The sequence below is a fragment of the Perna viridis genome, chromosome 4, assembly GCF_037379345.1.
Source record: "Perna viridis isolate PV_CMFRI_1.1 ecotype Kerala chromosome 4, ASM3737934v1, whole genome shotgun sequence".
Classification (NCBI taxonomy): domain Eukaryota; kingdom Metazoa; phylum Mollusca; class Bivalvia; order Mytilida; family Mytilidae; genus Perna; species Perna viridis.
In genome coordinates, this window is record NC_142448.1 from 28,252,746 (window position 1) to 28,274,907 (window position 22,162).

The following is a 22,162-nucleotide window of genomic DNA, read 5'->3' on the forward strand; positions in this document are numbered from 1 at the left end:
GTCTTGAAAAGAATAGCAGTTCAAGTGCTGCAGACTATATTTGCTTATACGTGGAAGGCCACAAGCAATACCCATATACATATATATGTACATATCGAAACCAGGGGCGTAGCTGCCTATACGCAAATACGCAGTTGCGTACTTTCGGAAAAGTAACAAAAATAAAAACACATATTTTAAAGATGAAATAAAGGTTTTATGCAATGACTCACTGGGGGCCTTGAGCGACCCCCCCCCTCCCCCAAGACCCCTCGCCGTAATTTTGCGTACAAATAAAACAGGCCTAGCTACGTCCCTGGAAACTTATTAACAAAAGGTAATAATTTTAGATTTTTCCACTAACCTCCTTGAATAACTGAAATACGACCTGTTAAAAGGTCTTTTGCTCTATATATTTATGCTTGCATATATATTCAGTCATTCATTGGTTTAGTGAATAAATTTCGCGTAAGGCGCCTGGTTTGAACTATAGTGTTTTACTTTTTTAAACAATAGAAAGTCTTGAATTGAATAAAAAGTTTGAACTCATGTAACGTAGAAAACAATTCAGGATTAAACGAAGATACAAAAACATACATTAGCAAATAAAGAAGATTTGGAACGTATTCGTTCTACTTATAGTACCTACATGTATAAATATTCATGTTATTATTGTTTTTCCGAAAAGCTTAATAAGTAGCGCCTTCTTTAAAAAATAAATCCACGTAGAATAGAAGTATGTTTTGTTTGTCCTTTTAAGTCAAAACTGATAAAAAGCAACACCTAAAGGTTAAGGCTGAATGGGAAAAAAAACTTTACGATTCATATATATGCATCCCCCCAAAACCAGTATTAATGACCTTAATTTGGTTGAGTTTATTGTCATATTGAAGGACAGGTTGTCTCGTGAGAATCATTCAAACATATCTTTCTCTTTCAATTCATATTGATATACGTTTATCGATGATAAAATTGTCACCAATATACATAAAATAGAACCAACGTTGCTGGAAACCTGAGTTCGACACTTATATTGACAGTTTGCCAACATTTTGCAAGCGGGTCGTTATCGGGCGAATTAATGATATTTAGATTACTTGGTTGTGTTCACAGTTAATATTGCTAGATATAAAAGAGTAATCAAGGGAACCAAGATTCTAGCGGAAATCAAAAGAATGTAACCCAGGGACAAAGACCAGATATGGAAAACAGAAAAACACAACAAAGAATATAACGTAACTAAAATAATACATACAAAGCAAAACGTTTGACTGTCTCATGTTCTCTCAAAAAGATAACTCCATTTTATATGAGAGTAGACAGATATTTTATTTTTGAATATATCAAGATAGTCATAGATTTTTTCCGTGATAGTGTTCTTTGCACCACCCCATGACTTAAACCATATTTTGTTCACTAAGAATATGACGACGTAGCATATTTCAACATGAACTATTGACACACATATATTCTATAAAAAGATATATTTATCAGCCGGCTTGATCAACAACAACAAAAAAAAAAAGGATTTGCAAAATATTTGACCCGTAATTTAGTATAATTATCTTCATTATTGGAAGGTCATCTTATCTCGTAATTTATATCTATGGAGAGCAGGAAGGGATCACGCGAAGCAAAATTATTATAATAAATATTATGCGGATTTTTCAATATATTTTTTGCGCATCCTGTATAGTGTGCATACAGTATATATCTATTACGTGCTTAAATTATTTCATATTGTGCTCAGCTTTACTTTACTTATTCCACTTCGTCCGATGTTACCGACAAAAACAGATGCATTTCTTACCCAACTGCATCCACCCCTATATATTTTTTCAATTTTTTTTGCAGATAATTTAGACTCTTTCCGTGCTTTCCTACGTGCAGCCCTCTTCAATGACAGATGTTCTAGGGATTCTCTTCTAGTTATCCTTGAGAGTTCCAGTTTATAGTTCTTTCTTTTTAATATTGTTCCATTCTTTCTCGAGGTATCGCTTATCTACTTCATTTTCTATCGATTCTGTTTTCCCTACAAGTCTATTTAACTATTTGTCACCGAAAATACTTGTAGGGTATTGCGTTTGTACACGAAAAACTGAAATGGTTTAATTGCAGCAAACGGCTTAGCACTCAATGATTCTGAGATTATGTTGCTGTTGCTGACTATATAACAGAATGTTAATGGAAGTTTATGGAACGCCTAAACTGTCTGACGAGATACACATTTGTTTTGTTTTGAATTGATCAGATCCGTTGAGTAAATCATTATCTTAATTATGAATGCCTAAACTATGAGTTTCACATTGTCGGTATGCTGTGAATGAGAATTATGTTTGATACTGAGACCAGTTTTCTAGGGGTAGGGGTAATATTTTTAAACATTTTTTGAAAATTCTGTCTTGAAAATTAGTTTTGGTGGTTTATTAATGTAGAAAATTAAATTTAGTCACGCATAACTGGTAGAGTCGAATTTATGAAAATTTTCGCGGGAGTCGAAATTGCCATGTTTTTGGAATTAAAAAAAATATATTCTGACTACGAAAATCGCCACAAGTCATCAACAGAGTCCCAGGTGTATCAATTGTGATAATATTGAACGTAAATAACAAACAAGCTATTTTTTATCATAGAATAAATACTCTAGGTTGACTGGATAGACTACCCAGGTGTATTTCGTTCAGCATTTTTTAATCGGCGTTGTGACGTCTATTTTGCCTTTTACGGACTGATTCGAAGATTACATGATCAAAACGTTCCAGGCTCACACGTCATCTTGAAATTTTTGTCTCCATCACGTAAAGAAGAAACCACATCATGTAAAGAAAAGAAAATGCACATAATTTATTTAGAGATCGACATAACGTAAAGATGAAACGACCTCACGTTATGAGAAAACCACTGCAAGTAAAGATAAATCCACATAACGTAAATATATGTTGACATAACCAATCATAAAACGACAAAACGTTAAGTCAAAATTACAGAACGTAAAGACGAAATGACAGAACGTAAAGACGAAATGGCAGAACGTAAAGACAAAACGGCATAATGTAAATATGTTCATACATAACGTAAATACAAAATGACCACATGTAATTATAAAACCATAGCAAGTAATATAAATTGACAACACATAAAAAATGTGTATTTCATCAGACAGTTTAGGCGTTCCATAGAAGTTCGTATAAACGTCCAGGTGTCACACTGTAATCTGAGAGAAATGACCGCGAACAGAGTGATGAGTAGAGTCAAGTACACAGGCACTTGGGTCAAGGATTTGTTTTAAATTCAATATTTTCCCACAAAAAATACAAAACTAATCGTTTTTAATCACTATAAGTATGTTCTGCCGAAAAATGGCAAAATTTTCGTCAGAAATTGCCATTAATGGTTAAGAACGATGAATTTTCGGTTTTTTAGGGGGAGGGTATTAAAATTTAAAAAAAAAATCCTGGACCAAAGTGCCTGTGGTCAAGTAAGTACTGCACAGTGAACGTAGGATGCAATCGATAATTTCCATGCAAATAATCTATAACAATTAGAAACAAATTTAGAATGCCGTCAAAATAATAATCATTTTTATACTAGTATATAATCTGACTTGTCAAATAAATATAAACAAGGCCACAAAAATACAATGGATTAGGAAAACCAATTTACACGACTAAACGTCAAAGCAAAGGTTAATTCTCTCTCTAAATTTTCACTGTGGTTCTTCTTTTCATCAGTCGGCAGTTTGTTTTTAAGTACTCATCGTGGCTTGGCCCTACAAGTCAACACTCAGGTTCAGGTTTAACGAAAACAAAACTGTGGATTTTGGAGGCTTTTCCCGGGGGTTTTCCTTTTGGTTCCTGGCAGCAGGTATGAATGATATTTTCTCAAAAAGTGTTCCTACATTATTAAAAATTGTTTGTTTGTTTGTTTGTTGGGGTTTAACGTCCGAGCAGCAATATTTCAGCTATATTCAGACGATGAACATGAAATGGATGACAAAATGAACATGAAATGAAAAAAAAAAGGATGGGTCTCAAGGATAATAGAGTCAACAAATTTTGATTGCCACTGGAAAAAGGGGGATGGGTAAGGTCGGGCAATTTAGCCTCCTGTGGCGGAGCGCAAAGGTTCCTACTCCTATCGAATACCACAGCAGGGTTCTTTAACGTGCGAGGAACGTGGCATCTTTCCCAACACGGTGCACCACTATGGTTTGCGGTCAGGTTTTCCGTATTATAGCCTGACAACCCCAGCATGTAACACGCCAGGGGTACCCCATTCCACCACCTGTGGCACACATCCCAGTTGCTCTGTGGGCAGAGCGCCTAGCCCCCGGCTAGGTTTCTGAGTACTATTTAGTCGCCTTTTACGACAAGCTTAGCGCTGCTGCAGGCCTATTCTTTTAACACCCGGACCTGCACGGGGGTATTAAAAATTGAGTTTAGAAAGTAAAGTAGGTTGCTATCGCTAACTGCAGGAACTAAATTCCTTTATATGAAAAGTAGACTGGAACTGCAAGTTTAATTACTGCTGGTGCATTTGATGACAGCTTTGGTACCATCGTTGACAGAGCGCTTGGCCAATTATCCGGGTGAGAGGAGAATAACTATGTCGCCCTCCGGAGGCAATTTCAAAAACTGTCCGATAAGGAATAGGCTTTTAGTATCATAACATCACTTCCGGTAAAAAAAATCCAGCGGGAGGTTGTCAGCTAGAACTCTTCTTTCTCTTAACATTATTCTCAAAGCTAAATTTCAAGAGGTACTGATTAGAATCAGTCTTAACATAAACAGGAACATATACTACGAACTATAAACGTATTATATGTCCTTGATATAAACAAGGTTAACATATAACACTCTTATTTGATATCTTAGTCGTCTGTGCCCACTGTCACTGACAGTGTGCAGTTGGCTGTGCCTGAAGACCGTTCATAATTTTCAATAGTCCGAATTTCCTCTGACCCTGTAACCCTCCTCTTTTTTATTTGGATATTGATATGTCGGGTTGGGGTCAGAACGAAGTGCCATACAAAAAGTCGCAGATTTAGCGGTACCACGGAGTACCGCCCTTCAACCGCTTGTAACAACTTTCAAGTTGAAATTGTGCAAATAAAAGCATAGAAACAAAACTAAATATTTATTAAATGAAATTCCATAACGTGGTGGTTCCTAGTTCTGATAATTTTCATAATAAAAGTTTGTTGTTGTTTATTACCTAATTATTACAGTGACATGTAGGACAATGGCATGTGTCGCATTGTGAAATGTTGGTCTAAAAATCCTAGTCTGATAAGAAATTCTTTGCTTCTGAAAAAGAACAAGGCTGGCAGTTTTAGTCTTGTTGACTTTTAATCCCTTTTGGGATTCAGTGTCCGGAGCTAATTTCTGATTTGGCCGCCCACTGAATCCCTTATGAATGCCGCAAATTTCATTCTGGAAAATTGGAAAATTTTACCTCACCTTGGAACAAAATGTTTTACATCACATGCTTCATTGGTCACACTCAAACAAGGAAGGGGATCAATTCTATATACATTTTTCTCTTTGAATCATCTTGGTTTATGATAACTGCCATACTGCAGATACAGCCAAAAGTTGTAGCAATATCGTTTCGTTTCAATCGGGTGCAACCAATTTTGTTTACAGTGAAACTAGATCAAGTGCCTCAGTTTGAATATGAGATGAGTTATAGTTTGTTTCTTACTTTCACTTTAACAGTGCCTATATGATATGTAGAGCGGATGTTGCTTATTAATGGCATAAAAGGTTTTAATGGAGTACTATTGTTGTGCATCTGTTTTTTGAGGGAGGGAATATACTTTTATTGTTATTTTCAAATGGTGGGGGGTTTCTTTTTTCTTTTAGTTCTTTATATGCCTCAATATTTTTATACACTATTTATAACCTTCTGGGTTTTTTTTGACTGGGGGTATTTTTTCTTTTGGTTTTGTTTCAGATGTGGTTGCTCTATTTTTATTGATATTTTGGGATATTTTATGTTTTTTTTTTTTAGTTTTTTTTTTTTTTTTTTTTTTTGGGGGGGGGGGGGGGGTCCATTTTATTTTTTTTGTGTTTTGGGGGTTTTCTCCATTTAGTTCTGTTCCAAGTTCTTTTTTAACAGTTCCACAATATTTCTACTATGTTAAATTGGGTTTTTTTTTGGTGGTGGCCACTGGGGAGAGTGTTATTTTTCTAATGTGTCTATTTTACCTTCTTTTTGTTGGGGTACTGTTTTGGCCTTATTGTCCTGGTGTTGTTTTCTTTTCTTTTTTTTTGTGTCGGGGGGGGGGGCTACAAGTATTATCCATGTTGCAACAAGGATAGTTTTGTTTTTATCATTTTTTTGAGGGGGAGTTTGTTTGCTTTATTGTGAATTATTTCTATGTACTTAAAAAATTTTGTCATCAAATCATGTAAGAGGAGGGTATACTGTTTTACCCTTGTCCATGTTACCATAACAATTGTTTCCACCTAGTTTTCTCAGCTACTACTCATCACAGTGGCTTGAAATTTAACACATTCTTCCTATAGGTATGTTGTATAGTGGGATCTATGTTGGAAAAATTCAACAATAACTAACTGCTTACCAAGGACTGTTTATTTTCCTTATATCCTGATTGAAACTGGGGATATCACTAGTGTGCCATCTCTCACAGATATCTTTTTTTTAAAATATATTTTTGTTGATATGTGAGAATCAAATTTTGGAAGAGATTCAAATTCTTCCTATAGGAAGTTGATATTTTTGTGAAGAAAATCTTTCAGTTTATTCCAAAAATAAAGTGAAAAATTGTTAGGTCACTTGAAACAGAACGTTGACATTGGACAGTACCCAAAATCACTTACATAAGTTACAATGTATGTTCCATCTATACAAAGCACATATGGTAACAAGAACATAGTCTTTACATGATTTGACATTTAAAAGGGAAACTTAAATCTCTTGAGAATAGGCAAACATAAATCTTTTAAGATACCCTTGATCCGCAAAATCATTCGTTAACTCTTGCTTTAGGCACAGTATTTACTGAAGAACTTTTTTGCAAATGTAGTAAAATTCATGTCTTGTCTTGTTCTTACCATATACATAGCAAACAGCTACATGTATTTCAAGGTTATCTTGCAAAGGAAACTCAATATGTTGTGACATGAATACACTTGACAGGAACTCAATTGAATTTGGTAAAGTTCGAACATTTATAACACTAGCTCATTAGAAATCTAAGGCACTATATCACTTTATTTCAATACATGTACTACTAATAAATAGTATTTAAAAGCTTGTTTTAGGGATAGTATTTGAATAAAATTGCCAATTGCCGGTGAAATGTAAGGAAATATGATATTCCAAAAAATCCCCTTTTTTATGACAAACTCATTATTGTCATATTGAAACTGAATAATATGCACCTGAAATGAGCAGATATGTTGGATATATCGTTAATTAAAACAAAAGTTCCAACATGTCTGTTGTATACTGTTTATATGCTAAAAAATTAACATTGTAGTTCATGTGGATGTATTTTTTTTCCATTGGACGGGATGGCAATTTCTCATCTAACTTGATTTGGAAAAGTTCAAGATCTGTTGATCTGTTTTCTGAGGGTGGGCTAAGAGGTAATATTTTTAATATTTTTCGAAAATTCTTTCTTGAAAATGAGTTTTTCTTGGTATATTTATGTGGAATATTAAATTATCTATCAAATGATACCAAAATGAGAAGTTTATATTTGAACAGTAAGTTGTAGATTTAAATTTGTGTGACTTTTTACAAAAAAATAAAAAATCCCATTTTTAGCTTTTCTTGATGAATTCTGACTACGAGAATCGCCACAAATCATCAAAAGAACCCCAGAAGTATTAATTGTGATAATACTTAACAGAAAATACCTAATAAGCCATTTCCTACTGAAACATAAATACTGTAGGGTTTCGATATTGAAAAATACATGTACATTGCATGTCAATTTAAGCGATTTTTTGGTTGGACAGGGGTACATTTTGTTTATTTACTCCTAAGCCCTAATTGTTACCGGAACTGTCTTTGTAACATTGTAAAGCTGAGACATTTGGCTACATAATGATACATAAATGTTAAATTTTATTATGAATATTGTCCCGAGAAGGCTTAGATGCTGGAACGATTGAAAAAAAAAAGAACTTAAACTAAATGGAGAAAACCCTAAAAACAGCTTAAAAAAATAAAATGGAAAACCCCCCAAAATAACTAAAAACATAAAATATCCCAAAATATCAACAAAAATAGAGCAGCCACATCTGAAACGAAACCAAAAGAAAAAATAGCCCCCCACCCCCAGTAAAAAAAACCCCAGAAGGTTAAAAATTGTGTGTAAACATATTGAGGCATATAAAGAACTAAAAGATCCCCCCATTTGAAAATAACAATAAGAGTATATTCCCTCCCTCAAAAAAAGATGCACAACAATAGTACTCCGTTAAAACCTTTTATGCCATTAAGAAGCAATGTCCGCTCCACGTATCATATAGGCACTGTCAAAGTGAAAGTAAGAAATAAACTATAACTCATCTCATATTAAAACTGAGGCACATGATCTAGTTTCACTGTAAACAAAAATGGCGGCGCCCGATTGAACTTTTGCTGAAATATGGCAGAAAACATCATAAACCAAGATGATTTAAAGAGAAAAATGTATATAGAATCGATCCCCTTCCGTGTTTGAGTGAGCCCAATGAAGCATGTGATGTAAAACGTTCTGTTCCGAGTGAGGTAAAATTTTCCAGAATGAAATTTGCGGTGTTGATAAGGGATTCAGTGGGCAGCCAAATCAGAAAATAGCTCCGGACACTGGATCTCAAAAAGGGATTAGTTGACATTAAGACGGACAGAATTTTTCAATGTATTTATTGTCTATTATTATCTATAGCAGTGTTGAATCTCGGATAAAATCTTTTTTTTTTTATATTCTTGTGAGCATAGTTCAGACATGTTCTTTTCAAACTTAGGGTTGCCAGAACATTTTTACCAAAACTCCCCCTTCCCACCAAATCGAATGGTCGTCCCTTAAATCATATTCTGTAAAAGTTTGTTTCATGTGTTGACTTGTTGTTAACTCTAAAAATCCTGCACTTGTCTGCGCAAATCACGACAAATATCAGGAAAATGACGGGAGTGGGGCAATTCCAAATGTGAATGACATTTTTTTGACACATTTTCATAGAATCTTCACCTATGTTTAGCTTTTTGTTCTGCACAAAGTAATCGGTGATTGCTAAGTCATCACGTTTTCTATAAATTGACACTACGTTAAATAGTCGTAGGTTAAAGTGCTTTACTGATTAGATTCCGATGCGGCGATCTCACTAATTACCAACAAGAGGCGTCAAGAAGCAACAAGAAATTGATTTAGCGAGAAGAAGTTTGAATTAGCAACAAGAAACTAAAAAATACCGACAAGAGGAGAGAGACTATATTTATTTGCTGTTTGAATTACAGTCAAACCTCGGTAGCTCGAACTGCAAGGGACCATTTAAATATGTTCGAGTTAAAAAAAAGATGAAAAAATAGAAATAATTGTAAGAAGTTATAAATCCCTGGTTATATTAAAAAAAAAAAATTACATGCAAAGTTGATAAAAACAGAGACATTAATACACATTAATGTCTCTGGTAAAAATATGCCATATAAGGTTTAAAATTTCAGTAAACTAATATTAATTAAATATATCATTGTAAATGACATTTTAAAATATAATAAAGAAATAAATTGATGAAAAGGGTGAAAAATAACATAATTTGCAAAGGTTTGTGTTTAAAAAATGCTATGTTTTTGACAAAAGATTGAGATATTTATTATCTATTTCTGCTATATTTATTTTTAATAAATGTTTGAAATCATTTTTAAAGAATGCAGATATGTCAGAATTCTAAATCATTCTAAATTCCGATAGATTTGTATATTTAGGCATATCAGCCAATTGGATTAATTAAGTTATGCCATACATCCACACGCCAGTCAACAAGGTGTTAATCACTGACTTATGGTGGCATGTGGGCTTTCCACGCATGTGGGTCGTTAAATTCAGATAGTTATGATATTAATTACCTGAAAGAAGCCACTCACCCTTTGATCTCACAATCAAGAGTTTGGTAGCTAGAATTGTTGTTGTAACCTTCAGAATCAAACACACTGATTCTTTTGATGTAAAAATTTAAAATAATATTGGCCGTAATAAGTTTTTTTTAGCATCATAATTTATGAAGCCATATACCAGAAAACTAAGTAGAAAGTAAAAACACTGTTGATGATTCTAAGCGTGGTTGTTTTGTCAGTCATTTATGTTCAAAGGGTTACTAGTACAGAATTTGTTTTTCTACCAAGCTGACTGAAGCCAAAATTCAACTCATCTTATACATGCATTCAATACACCCGAGCTGAAGAAGCTACACTTTTTACTCATCTTTAACATAAATACCGGACCCAAAGCAGTCACTCTGGTTCTTGCAAAAGTACAACTCTGTGCGTTTGTAAGAATCTTTGCTACGTATTTGCATATGGTTTTGCTTTGTTACACTGACATTAATACCATTGGTGTTAATAAATAAATAAATAGATACCCTCAGGAGGAGAGCTTCCCCTTGGGCAAGGGGATAAAAACTTTGTGTTAGTCCAAACCCTTAGAAACAGGGTTCCCCATGGGCAAGGGAGTGAAGTTGTATAATACCATTGGTATTACAAACCCTTTAGTACAGTGTTTTTCCCTTGGGCAAGCGAATCAAAATGGCAAAGTTTCCTTGTGGAGACTGGCAAAAATTGCACTAGCCTTTGTGTTTACTGTGAATCATGTGAATCATGTGAATTATGGTTTCACAACAAAAAATAAAGAAAGACCAGTTCACTATCTTAATGCAATGTAGAAGTATAGACTTCGTCTGTATGAACTGTTGTCATACAAATGGCACCTTTGATTACGACCTCTTGAAAACGTGTCAAGGCATTTAAGAAACAAGATGGGTAATATAACTTCTTACAATCTTCTTCATTTTCAGTTCTCCTATTAAAAAACATAATTTTTTTTTTCATCTTTTTATTATTCAAACATCTAATAAATATAGTTTATCTCCTCTTGTCGGTATTTTTTTAGTTTCTTGTTGCTAATTCAAGCTTCTTGTCGCTTATTCAAAGTTTCTTATCGCTAATTAAAGTTTCTTGTCGCTTCTTGTCGGCAATTAGTGAGACCCTGACGCGGACCTCGACGAAGACACCAATTATATAAACAATAATAAACACTTAAGAATGCCATTTTGGAGATATACCTGTAGCCTACAGACAGAACGATCTTGGATATCTATTTACTAGATTTTTAGCCCTGTGCAGGTCCGGGTGTTAAAAGAATAGGCCTGTAGCAGCGCTAAGCTTGTAAAAGGCAACTAAATAGTGCTCAGAACCCTAGCCGGGGGCTAGGGCGCTTTGTCCACAGAGCAACTGGGATGTGTGCCCCAGGTGGTGGAATGGGGTACCCCTGGCGTGTTACATGCTGGGGTTGTCAGGCTATATTACGGAAAACCTGACTGCAAACCATAGTGGTGCACTGTGTTGGGAAAGATGCCACGTTCCATGCACGTTAAAGAACCCTACTGTGGTATTCTCCTGGAGTAGGAATCATAGGGCTCCGCCACAGGAGGCTAAATTGCCCGACCCTACCCACCTCTCCCTATTTCCAGTGACAATCAAAATTTGTCGACCCCATTGTCCTTGTGTCCCATCCCTTTTTCATTTCATCATCATTTCATGTTCATTTTATCATCAATTTCATGTTCATCGTCTGAATATAGCTGAAATATTGCTGCTCGGACGTTAAACCCCAACAAACAAACAAACTAGATTTTTCTTCATGATTTTTTTTGCTTTTATTTTTTCTGCTGGTACCAGACACAACCGTAGCCGGGTAAAAGTACCAGGTACCGGCTCTTAATGAAAGCACTGGTTATCCATCACATATTTGATGATTACTAACTGCTGCATGCATGGTAAAAACCAAAACATTAAATGCCAAAAATAGTGATGAAAAATAACAAAGATCATGTGTATAAAAATATTTACATTTTTACTGGATTTAATTTAAATTTCTATTGTGGAAAGAAAAGCTGAAGTAAGCTTTAAAAGCTTTGTCTGAATTTAGCAGTGTAATATGTACAGGTACAAAATGCCATTGTGGTATTCAACTTATAATATCAGGAAGGCAATTACTTCAGCAATGCTAGAGGTTGTCTGGCAAGCTGTTTTCTGACTTAGTGCCATCCTAACCTCTAGTATCTGACATGTTGAAAGCCACCACTAATGTTAATTAGCTAAACATGTTTTAAAATACTTTATGTCTTTTATTTACATTAAAGAAGTTTAACTTACCGGAAATCGAATGTCACGAGTGGGAGGTCAGGAGTTCCCCCAAAGTGTCACTGGTGTGAAAAAATGAGGATCTTTTCTCATTTTTGGCCTCAGCTTGGCCTAAAACTAGAAGTAGTCAATACATGAGATGGACATAGAAATTGTTGTGAGAGACATCATCCTTATTTTAGATTCCAGGCAAAATAAATCACTATAGAAAAATTCTGCTCTGGCGAGGGGCCTAGAAATGAACTCTACTCCCTTCAAAAACTTGCTTTTTTGGGCAGAAACTCATGACCTCTTTTTTGAGCTCTGAAGTAATTTTTTAGCTCACCTGTCCTAAAGCCTTGTGAGCTATTGCGATCACTTGGCGTACGTCGTTATGAATGTTCCTTGGGGTATCCTGCATAGAACTGACCTGTGGATTTTTGATCCATCAAAAAACAAGGCTGCCATTACTAAAAATAGAACATAGGGGCCAGATAGTAGTTTTTTGCATATATCTCCAAAACTGTTAGGTGAAGCCATTTCTTATGTGGTTAAAGTGTTAAGCATGGTGAGATCTATCAGTGGTCAAATTTTCTTTTTAATCTGTTAAGCCATGTTGGAGTTATTGCTCTTTTTTGACGGTTTTTTTTTTGCTATTTTTAATCTTAATCCTTTCAAAAATCTTCTCCTCTGAGACAGTACCTGACCAATTTGAACCAATCAAAGTTGTCAGATGACTCCATGTAAGGGTTATTGCCCTTGAGAGTTGAAAAATTACCTTTTTTTTTTTTTACAGTTTTCAGCCTATATCTTTAAAACTATGAGTATGATAGCTAGAATGAAACTTTCAATTGCTGAAATGGTTCTTATTATAAGGCCTACAAAAGTCAAAGGGATCTAAGTTGTCAGACGACTCCATATAAGATTTATTGCCCTTGAAAGTTTTCAGTCAATATCTAAAAAACTATAATAGATAGAATGAAACTTTCGATTGATGAAATGATCCTCATGATAAGTCCTACCAAAGCATTCATGGAGTCAAAATTGTCAGACTTCTTGTTAGAATTAGTGCCCTTAAAAGGCAAAAATTTAACCAGGTGAATGATTCAGGCTCCACGGAGCCTCATGTTTTTGTTTTTTTTTTTTTTTTACAGTTTTACATTATCTTAATAACTCTAATAGATAGAAACTTTCAATTGCTGAAATGATCCTTATGATAGTCCTACCAAAGTCTTCTTGCGTCAAAATTATTGGACAATTCCTTCTTAAATTTATTGCCCTTGAAAGACTTACTTAACCAGGTGAGCGAGTCAGGCTCCTGGGAGCCTCTTGTTTTTATCAAACTATATCAGGTTGCCTCATTTTTCTATTTTTAGTGCAATTTCGACTGTGAATATAATTGTTAGCTAGTAGAATCGGACCAGGTGATGTTTAATATTGGTCTCTGGGGAGTTCATTTGTAGCATAAATAAGGTCTTCAACATCGTAAACATTGCCGACAAGCAACTACAAAATGTACTAACCGGTTACCTGCATTGGGTTAACACTCAACTTTAATGTACAAATGATAAATGACAACAAACCTTTAAATTCATTTTGATGCAAAGTTCAGATGAAGTAAGGAAATTATTCCTGCAGAAATTCAGACTGCCCTATATCGACCCTCAACTGTGTGCATTACAGTTACACGTTATTGATCAAAAGATCGACATATGCTAAGTGTATTCAGTGATTTTGTACTCTGAACTTTTCAGAAAGATCTTTTGAAGGATGTTTGAGTTATGGGTCCTGAAATGGATTTTTTTCCTGATTTTTACATTTGAAAATCTTCTACTGTGAAACTGCTGGATGGATTGTAACAAAACTTAGCATAAATGTTAAGTAGGACAACTTTAACAATCTGTGATTGGGGATTTTTGATCTTGCTGAAAACATGGCTGTCATTGCTTCAACAGAGGTAGAGAGATGTTTTCTCAGGTTCAAATGTAAGGTAGTACCGTACAGTTAGGTCATTTCTGAAAATTTGGTCTCATTTTGTTGAAATAAAGCTGTTTTGAGACAGTCCACACAGAAATTTCTAGTGTTTTGTCGTAAAAAAGTGCATATTTTTTTAATCCTTGGTGTGTGGAGTTTCAAGTCATCCATAAGTAATTTACTGATTATTCTTATAAAATCCAGTAGCCATGGTAACATACTGAAAAAAATATTACTGTGTTGTAGTACAAATCAGGGGTGCCTTTCCAAAACTAACATCCAATGACTATGTTTTATAAAATATTAGGCACTTAGACACTACCACAGGATGAAAGCATGCATGTACTAGGTGGAAAATAGGTAAAAATAATAAGACCCTTTCGATTCATTCTCTCACAGTTTTAGTCCCAAAAGTTCGTGCGAAATAAGGTATTTTGAAAATCAGCTATCTGATGCTAAGGAGAGAACCTAATACGGCACAGGACTGAAACGTTCTGGATACCATTCTTCATTTAAATTACACCTGTTTACCATTACATATATTACATCTGTCTTTGTATAAATGCTTATCTACATTTAAACAATATATCCACCAAATTGCAACTGCTAATTTTAAGTTTTACAAAATTTGACGGGGGTAACTTGGTGTGTGAAAAAGTGCGCCTTAATGTTACTGTAGAGTGCACCCTAAGTGTCGTCATAGAAATGAGATGAAACAGATCACGTTAAACAATATTTTACATGTTAAACTTAATTGCGCCAAAAAATTGTGAAGCTCTGTCAACTTACAAACTTACACTTTTACTGATTCCATAATCGTAGCTGGAACACTGGTGTACCTTGCAACACTGTTGAATCTAGACTTTGAACAGATCATCACTCAGGGCCTAATCTAGATATGGATGATAAGGAGAAGTTTTAGTAATTTCTATTTGAAAAATAACAAGATTGACATTTTTAGGTTTTTGATTTATCAAAATACCTTATGTCGCCAGTGTATCACTGGAACTTCCCTACTATTTTTGAACATTACACAAAAATATAGTCCAAATGTAATTGCTTTTATATCATTCAAAACCTGTTTTAGAACCAGCAAATATGTTTCTTGCAATTATTCAGCTCAATGATATTCTACAATTTCTGCAAATAGATTTGAGATCTAATTTTCATATCAACTGAAGATTTGAGGGACTCCTTTTTGGCTTTGAAAGGTCATATTTATTAATAAATCTGCATTTAGGAAATTTAGTTCTTGCAGTAATGTGTCAAGAAGCATAAAATGTGTTAAGCATGTTATGTTTAACACACTTACCAGTTAAATTCTCCAGCCTTTCATTAATGATTTATCATTAATAAACAAGAAGTGATGAGCAGTGATTTTTACCCAGTAAAATTGGCGGGAAAATTCAATTTGATAAAATTCTTAAGTTTTTGGAAGTCTTATGTTCATCAAGGAAATTTTGTTCCTAAGCTGAAAATTGTTTTAATGGAGTACATTGTATAATAAATAAACTGTTACTGTAGTTTGTTAATGTTTTGGAGTGTTTAAGAATTTAGGAAAAGGTGAAATGGAACAAAATTTTTATTTGTGTGTGGAGATCAGAAGTATGGATTGACAACCGGTTTATACACATTATGAAAAAAAACCAGTTCTTGATATTAGATATGAAAAATGCAAATGTATGATCCCAATTTTATTTTACATCATGTAATCTTTGAAATTTTGTTCATGCTAGGATTTTCACAAGAATCAAAAACCACGAGTGCTGGCAGCACTTTGATTGTACCCTGCTATCCCCCTTTTTTCACCACAATGTGGTGGGTAATCACTTAATGTTCCATTTTTTTTAGATGGTTTTGCTGATTTCTCCCTCTAGATTATGCCCTGGTCATAGTGCCAAACCAGGATATACATGTACAAAATAAGAGAGAAGGCCAATCAGAAAGGTAGTATTAAAATTAAATTATTTTTCCTTAAATATCTTATTTTCATTTCAGGATTGTAATGAAGTGGATAGTTACAAGATCAAAGCATGAATTAAAGGACAGTAGAACATCTGAGTAGTAGAAGGTGAAGATAACAATTTATTTTTTCTTTTCAGTGTTGAATTGACACTGAAGCTCTTATTAACTCACCTTGCCTGAAGGGCAGTGTTAACTGTCGCCATCAATGAGGTTGTTGTTGTCATTGTTCATTAAATTTTTCAAACATCTTCCTGAAGTTACTAGATAGATTGTAACCAAACTTTGCATGAATGTTCCTTAGTGCATTTTTATCAATCAGTGTGTGGGAATTTTTTATATATCAATAAAACATGGTCACCGTTACTAGAAATAGAACATATACATGTAGGGGATCAAATTTCAGAATTTTGCAAATAACTACAAAACAGAAGGGTTTAGCAAAATCAGGCAGGAAGTAATTTTTTTCTGAATTTTACTTTTCCAGCTTTGAAAGTCTTCTCTGAAACTACTGGATGGATTAAAATCAAACAGGGCATGAATGTTTGTTAGGATATCTTTAACAATCTGTGTGAGGAGATTTTTGATGTGTTGAAAAAACATGGTTACTCTTACTTAAAAATTGAGTTTTATTTGTGAAAATAACTTAAAAACTAATCTGTTCAGCCATATTCTCATGTGGTAAAATTGATTGGCATGGTGAGACGGTCCTATGCTGATATTTTCATGAAGATCTGTTGACTTTGAGAGATTTATTTTATAATATGAAAACAGGATGGATAACCAAGATACTTTTAATTGATTAAATGATTCTTGTGACAATAGTACAGTAGGGTCAGGAGTCCAGCTTTGAATATTCTAGAAAACAATTGATGACATGTTTCTCTTTGGGTTTTTGATCCTTCAGTTTCAAAATACTTTGTCACCTGATCATTAAAGGAACTTCCCTACTCTTTTTTTTTTTACACAAAATCTAGTCGGTATGTAATTCCTTTTATATCAATCTGCTTTGAAGACATTTGACAGATTTTATGGGATTGTTCATTGTTACCATTATGTTAGTTTGTTTGTAACAAATTTATACCATGTAAATATATGTAACTTGTTTATATTTGCCATTGAAATTTGTGGCACAGTTTTGAGATTAATTGTCTATAACTTCGATCATAACAAATTTTACCGGTGTTATGATGTACATGGTGGCTTGTTTAACTTTCTATTGAAACTGCTTGCTGATTTCCATCAGAATATATTGTTATGATGGGTAGATTCACACACTACACCACCATTTTGCTGATACAAATTTTATTGGAATTTGATGACATAGGCATCTCATCTGTGACAGGGCACATATGGTACAATCTTGTTAACAAGCAACCAGAGTTAATGAGACCTTGATTTTATATTAATTATTTTCTCATTTCAGTAAGCAAGTAGCCATGGTACATCAGAAAAGTCAAAGGAAGACCCGCCATATTCTAAAAATACCTGAAAGGCAAACTCCATCTGAGACAAGTTCAGTTGATAAAACGGAGGTCCATGTAAGTCATATTGATAAAAGTGGAACTGCAAATCAGATAAAAGATGATGCTTTTGGTGTTATGAATGAGTATTACCAAAGTTCTGAAAAACATGACGATAGGCCAGGTATGTCTGCAAATGTAAATTGTTCTGAAAAACAAGATTTTAATCAAGAAGAAAGCATAGTGTCAGATGCCATTCCAGAACCGGGGAAAGATGAGGAAGAATCTGGTGCACAACAAAGTTTCTTCATCCAATCACAAGATGATGACTCCTCAAGGTCAAGCAATGAGTCCGGTTGCTCTGACTCACCATGTATAACAAAGTTTGAATGTGTTTTGTGTGATATGGTTTTCGAGTTGGTAGATGAATTTATAGAACATGTTGATTCTCATTCAAGTGGTGTTGGTGTAAGAACAGAAGCTGAATCTTTGAATGAGCAGAAAGAATCTTATCAAGATGGTAGTCATGTCTTGCCAGCCTTTGAAATTCCGAATGAAGATGTTGATAATGAGGAAAGCATGGACAAATGTCTAGACAAATTTTCAAACACGGTTAACCAAAGAAGTCCAGATAATGGTGATGATCAGAACACTGTAAATCCACCATTTCTGAAACTTGATCATGTTAAAAAAGGGAAATTAAAGAAAATGTATCTTTGTAGGTATTGTGGAAAGAAATTTATGGGTGAACGTTTTTTAAAAGACCATCTTGTCACTTTCTACAACAATGTAACTGAAAAGGCAACTGAATGTATGTCTCATCAAAAACTAAAAGAAATTTCTAATGTTGATGAATTGTCTGAAAATATAAGGCTCCATATGTATTCTGTTGAATATGGGTCATCTGGGAAAAAATCCTCAAAATCACAACAGTCAGATGACTTGAAGGGGAAGAAAAAAGCAAAAAGATTATACAAAAAATGTAGCTGTGAGTGTAAGCACTGTGGAAAGACATTTGTAAACAAAAATAGATTGCGTAGTCATTTAATAGGATGTTTGCATTGTCCTGATAATGAGCGTAATATTATATCTGACGATGATGTGGATGAAGAACCATTGAAGAAGAAGAATGATGTAGAATTACCATGTACTAGATGCAACAGAGTTTTTGATTCTGCAGAAGATCTAATAAAACATCGAGAAACTACACACAATACTAAGTGCCCAAATGAGGATGACAACACTGAATATTTTTGTGCTCATTGTAACAAACAATGCCCCTCACAAGCAAAGCTTTACTCTCATCTCCAGACCCACAGATATAATAAGAGAGAAAGAAAAAAGGATGAATATGAGAGCTGGATGACTATCAACAAAGAGACAAACGAATGGGTCTGCAATATTTGTGAAAAATCTTATTCCAACAAATCAAATTTAAGGAGACATATCTCACTTCATGACATAAATGAACGAAAAGACTATAAATGTCCTTTTTGTAGTCGAGTGTTTCAGTATCAGCGATACCTTCAGCATCATATAGGGTACATGCATAAGTCTAAAGAAGAAAAAGAGCATGAGTGCTTCGTTTGTGGTTTAACTTGTACTACTAAAAGTAGTCTTAAACGCCATATGATGCTTCATACGGGAGATTTAGAACGTACCAAAGTATTTGAATGTGATACATGTCACAAGAAGTTCAAATACAAGAAAGAGTTGGAAAACCACATACAATATCACCTGGACGAACGTCCTTACCCGTGTGACAAGTGTGACTACAGGGCTCGAACATATTTTAATCTTATGAATCATAGTGGAATTCATTTGCATCCTAAAAAGAGAAAAAGAAAAATATCTTCAGAATCAACTGAGCAGAAAGCAGCCAAGATCGAAAAAAGAAGTTGAACACACCACAGCTCCTGAAGATACTTGTAACTTTGGTGAACAAGAACACCACCACACCTGAAGATACTTGTAACTTTGGTGAACAAGAACACCACCACTCCTGAAGATACTTGTAACTTTGGTGAACAAGAAATATGTTACAAGTTATTGTTGGATGTAAATCTTTAGTGACATTATTGATTTTATGATTTTTAAGAAATTAAGTTTGGAACTGAAAGTGATTCATGTACATATAATATATTTGTAAAATAACTTGGTTTTTAATTAAATACAAAATTTAAATCATACAATTTATGTTATGGACACAGAACAAGGTATACATGGAATTTCAGGCCCATCAGATTTATATGTCATGAACTTATTTGAAGTACTGATCCAGTGACTGGGATAGAATTTTTTGAACAGTGCCAACATTAGAAATTTTGAGAACCATTTTAAGATAAGATGTATTAGATTTTCAGTTTCAGTCTGCAAATTTTGACCCTTTGTACCTGCTGAACCACAAAACTTGATACCATTATCTAAAACAGTGTGTGTTTCAATTATGTGATGTTGACTTATCTCCATTAAATGTTTTGCTACTTGCAAACTGGTACATTTTTCCATCTTTATGTCATGTTATGTATGTCATCGCATGTTTACATATGGACTATTTACATTAATTGGAAGAAATGTTGCTTTTTTTATCAAAACATTTTTTTTATAATCAGTGATCATAAATGATTTTAGTAGTGGTGTTCTGATGATAGATAACTTTCTCAATTGGTTGGTTTACTTTCTATATAGGTGAATAGATTAAGGTTTTCAGTAACCAGTTGTCCGTCAATATTATTGGTCTCTTTTTATTAACTTTTGGGGAGTTTTTTTCCTTTTTAAAAAGTCAAAACTTTATCCATGACAGTTTTAATAATTTCTTCTCCATTAATCAGTATTTCTATTTGAACGGAATTTGAATAGATGAGTATTCATGAAGAAGTGAGTGAGTTATTAGTATCTGTTAATTTTAGAAAGTATGTGAAGATCATTGAAATGAAACCTTATGCTACATGTACATGTTTTCATACCAGAGTACTGTTATGCCAAATTAGGATCAACTTTTAGCACAAGATATACTGTAAATCAAATTTTCATGCCAGTAAACTTTCATGGTTTTAGACTGAGTCTCATGAACAAGAGTGTTGATACAAATTGTTCATGGATCTGTAAGCAGATAAAAAATTGTGGAAAATAATGATTAAATCTACATGTATATAGAAAGATAATAAAATTTGGCAGGGAGTAACCCACAAGTGTTTTTAATGCAACATTTCTTTTGTTATTTTTATTGTTTATTTTAAAACCAAGCAATTTTTTTGTGGAGATAAACGTTGGTGATTTTGATGGGGTTGTGAAAATAGCGAAAGTTTATATTAAAATTTATTGGTTTACAGACTACAGTACATGCAGATTAAACAGCCGACCACAATCAGTAATTGGTCATTTATTATATACCAATAATAATAGATAACCAGTTGATAAGTCCTTTTAAAATATGATTATTGGCTTAAAAGAGTTTTACCAGAATCTTTTAATTTAAACATGTTTACAAGTTAGTTTTTTTTTTATGACAAAATCTGCATAGGGGATTTTTATCAATTGGAAAGGTATGGCAATAATTAATTATTCATTGTGTAATGTTCAGCGCATGCTCTCTCAAAGAAAACAATTATTTCAGTGATTATCGTACTTAGTATGTCTATTTTATATAGTCCAGTCAAAACAAATTTTTAACATAAACAAATTATATATATACTGGTAGATATGATGGGTACATTAGAATTTTGGCATAATTTTTTATTTGAAAAAAAATTATATTTCCTGGCACTTCTATCATTTTTAATTCTTTTTTTTTTTAAAGTTGTTATTGTTTACATTTGTAAACTATTTATAAACAGTTTTGGCTTTGTTAAAAGAATCTTTTAACCACACAAAGTAGAATATTTACTACATCATTTTCATCACAATTGAAATTCTTTAACTTCATTATCTCCATAATTGGACTGATGGTTTACTATTTAGGTTCTAAATCTAAGTTGTTGTTTGGTTAAAGATATGAAACCTCTTTTTAAGTTGTACATGGTCTTCTAACTAATCCTAAAATGTCCACTATTGCTACTTTTTACTATTTTATTTATCAAATACAGCATAATTATGAATTTGTATCAAATTTCATTGTTTTTTCAGCCTTTTTTTACAAAGTTACCTCCTTTTTCCAATGTTAATTTCCATAAGAAGTTTGAACTGCTTATTTTGAGTTTTCCACTCATTATATTTTGTTATGACTTTATTCTATGTTTATAATGCTATAGATTAGAACTTGGATACCTTCTGTTGCATTTTTTAAGATGAAGGGTGAAAATTTGCTAGATTGCCTGGACTAATACAACACAATTCATAATTACACTACATTGTTCATTCATATAAGTTCATGTATAATTTTTTTAAAGCCTGATTAAATTAGGCAAAAAAAAAAAAAAAAAAAAAAACAA

At 33.5% G+C, this 22,162-nt stretch overlaps 1 protein-coding gene across 1 annotated transcript; it reads left to right on the plus strand.

Annotated features, from left to right (window-relative positions):
* Positions 1-4,651: 4,651 nt before the first annotated feature.
* LOC148619604 (uncharacterized) lies at positions 4,652-22,162 on the plus strand. The gene is made up of 3 exons (XM_088579721.1): positions 4,652-4,737; positions 16,306-16,378; positions 17,696-22,162. The coding sequence occupies exon 3, from the start codon at positions 17,709-17,711 to the stop codon at positions 19,632-19,634; it is 1,926 nt and encodes a 641-aa protein (XP_088435847.1). The 5' UTR covers positions 4,652-4,737; positions 16,306-16,378; positions 17,696-17,708; the 3' UTR covers positions 19,635-22,162.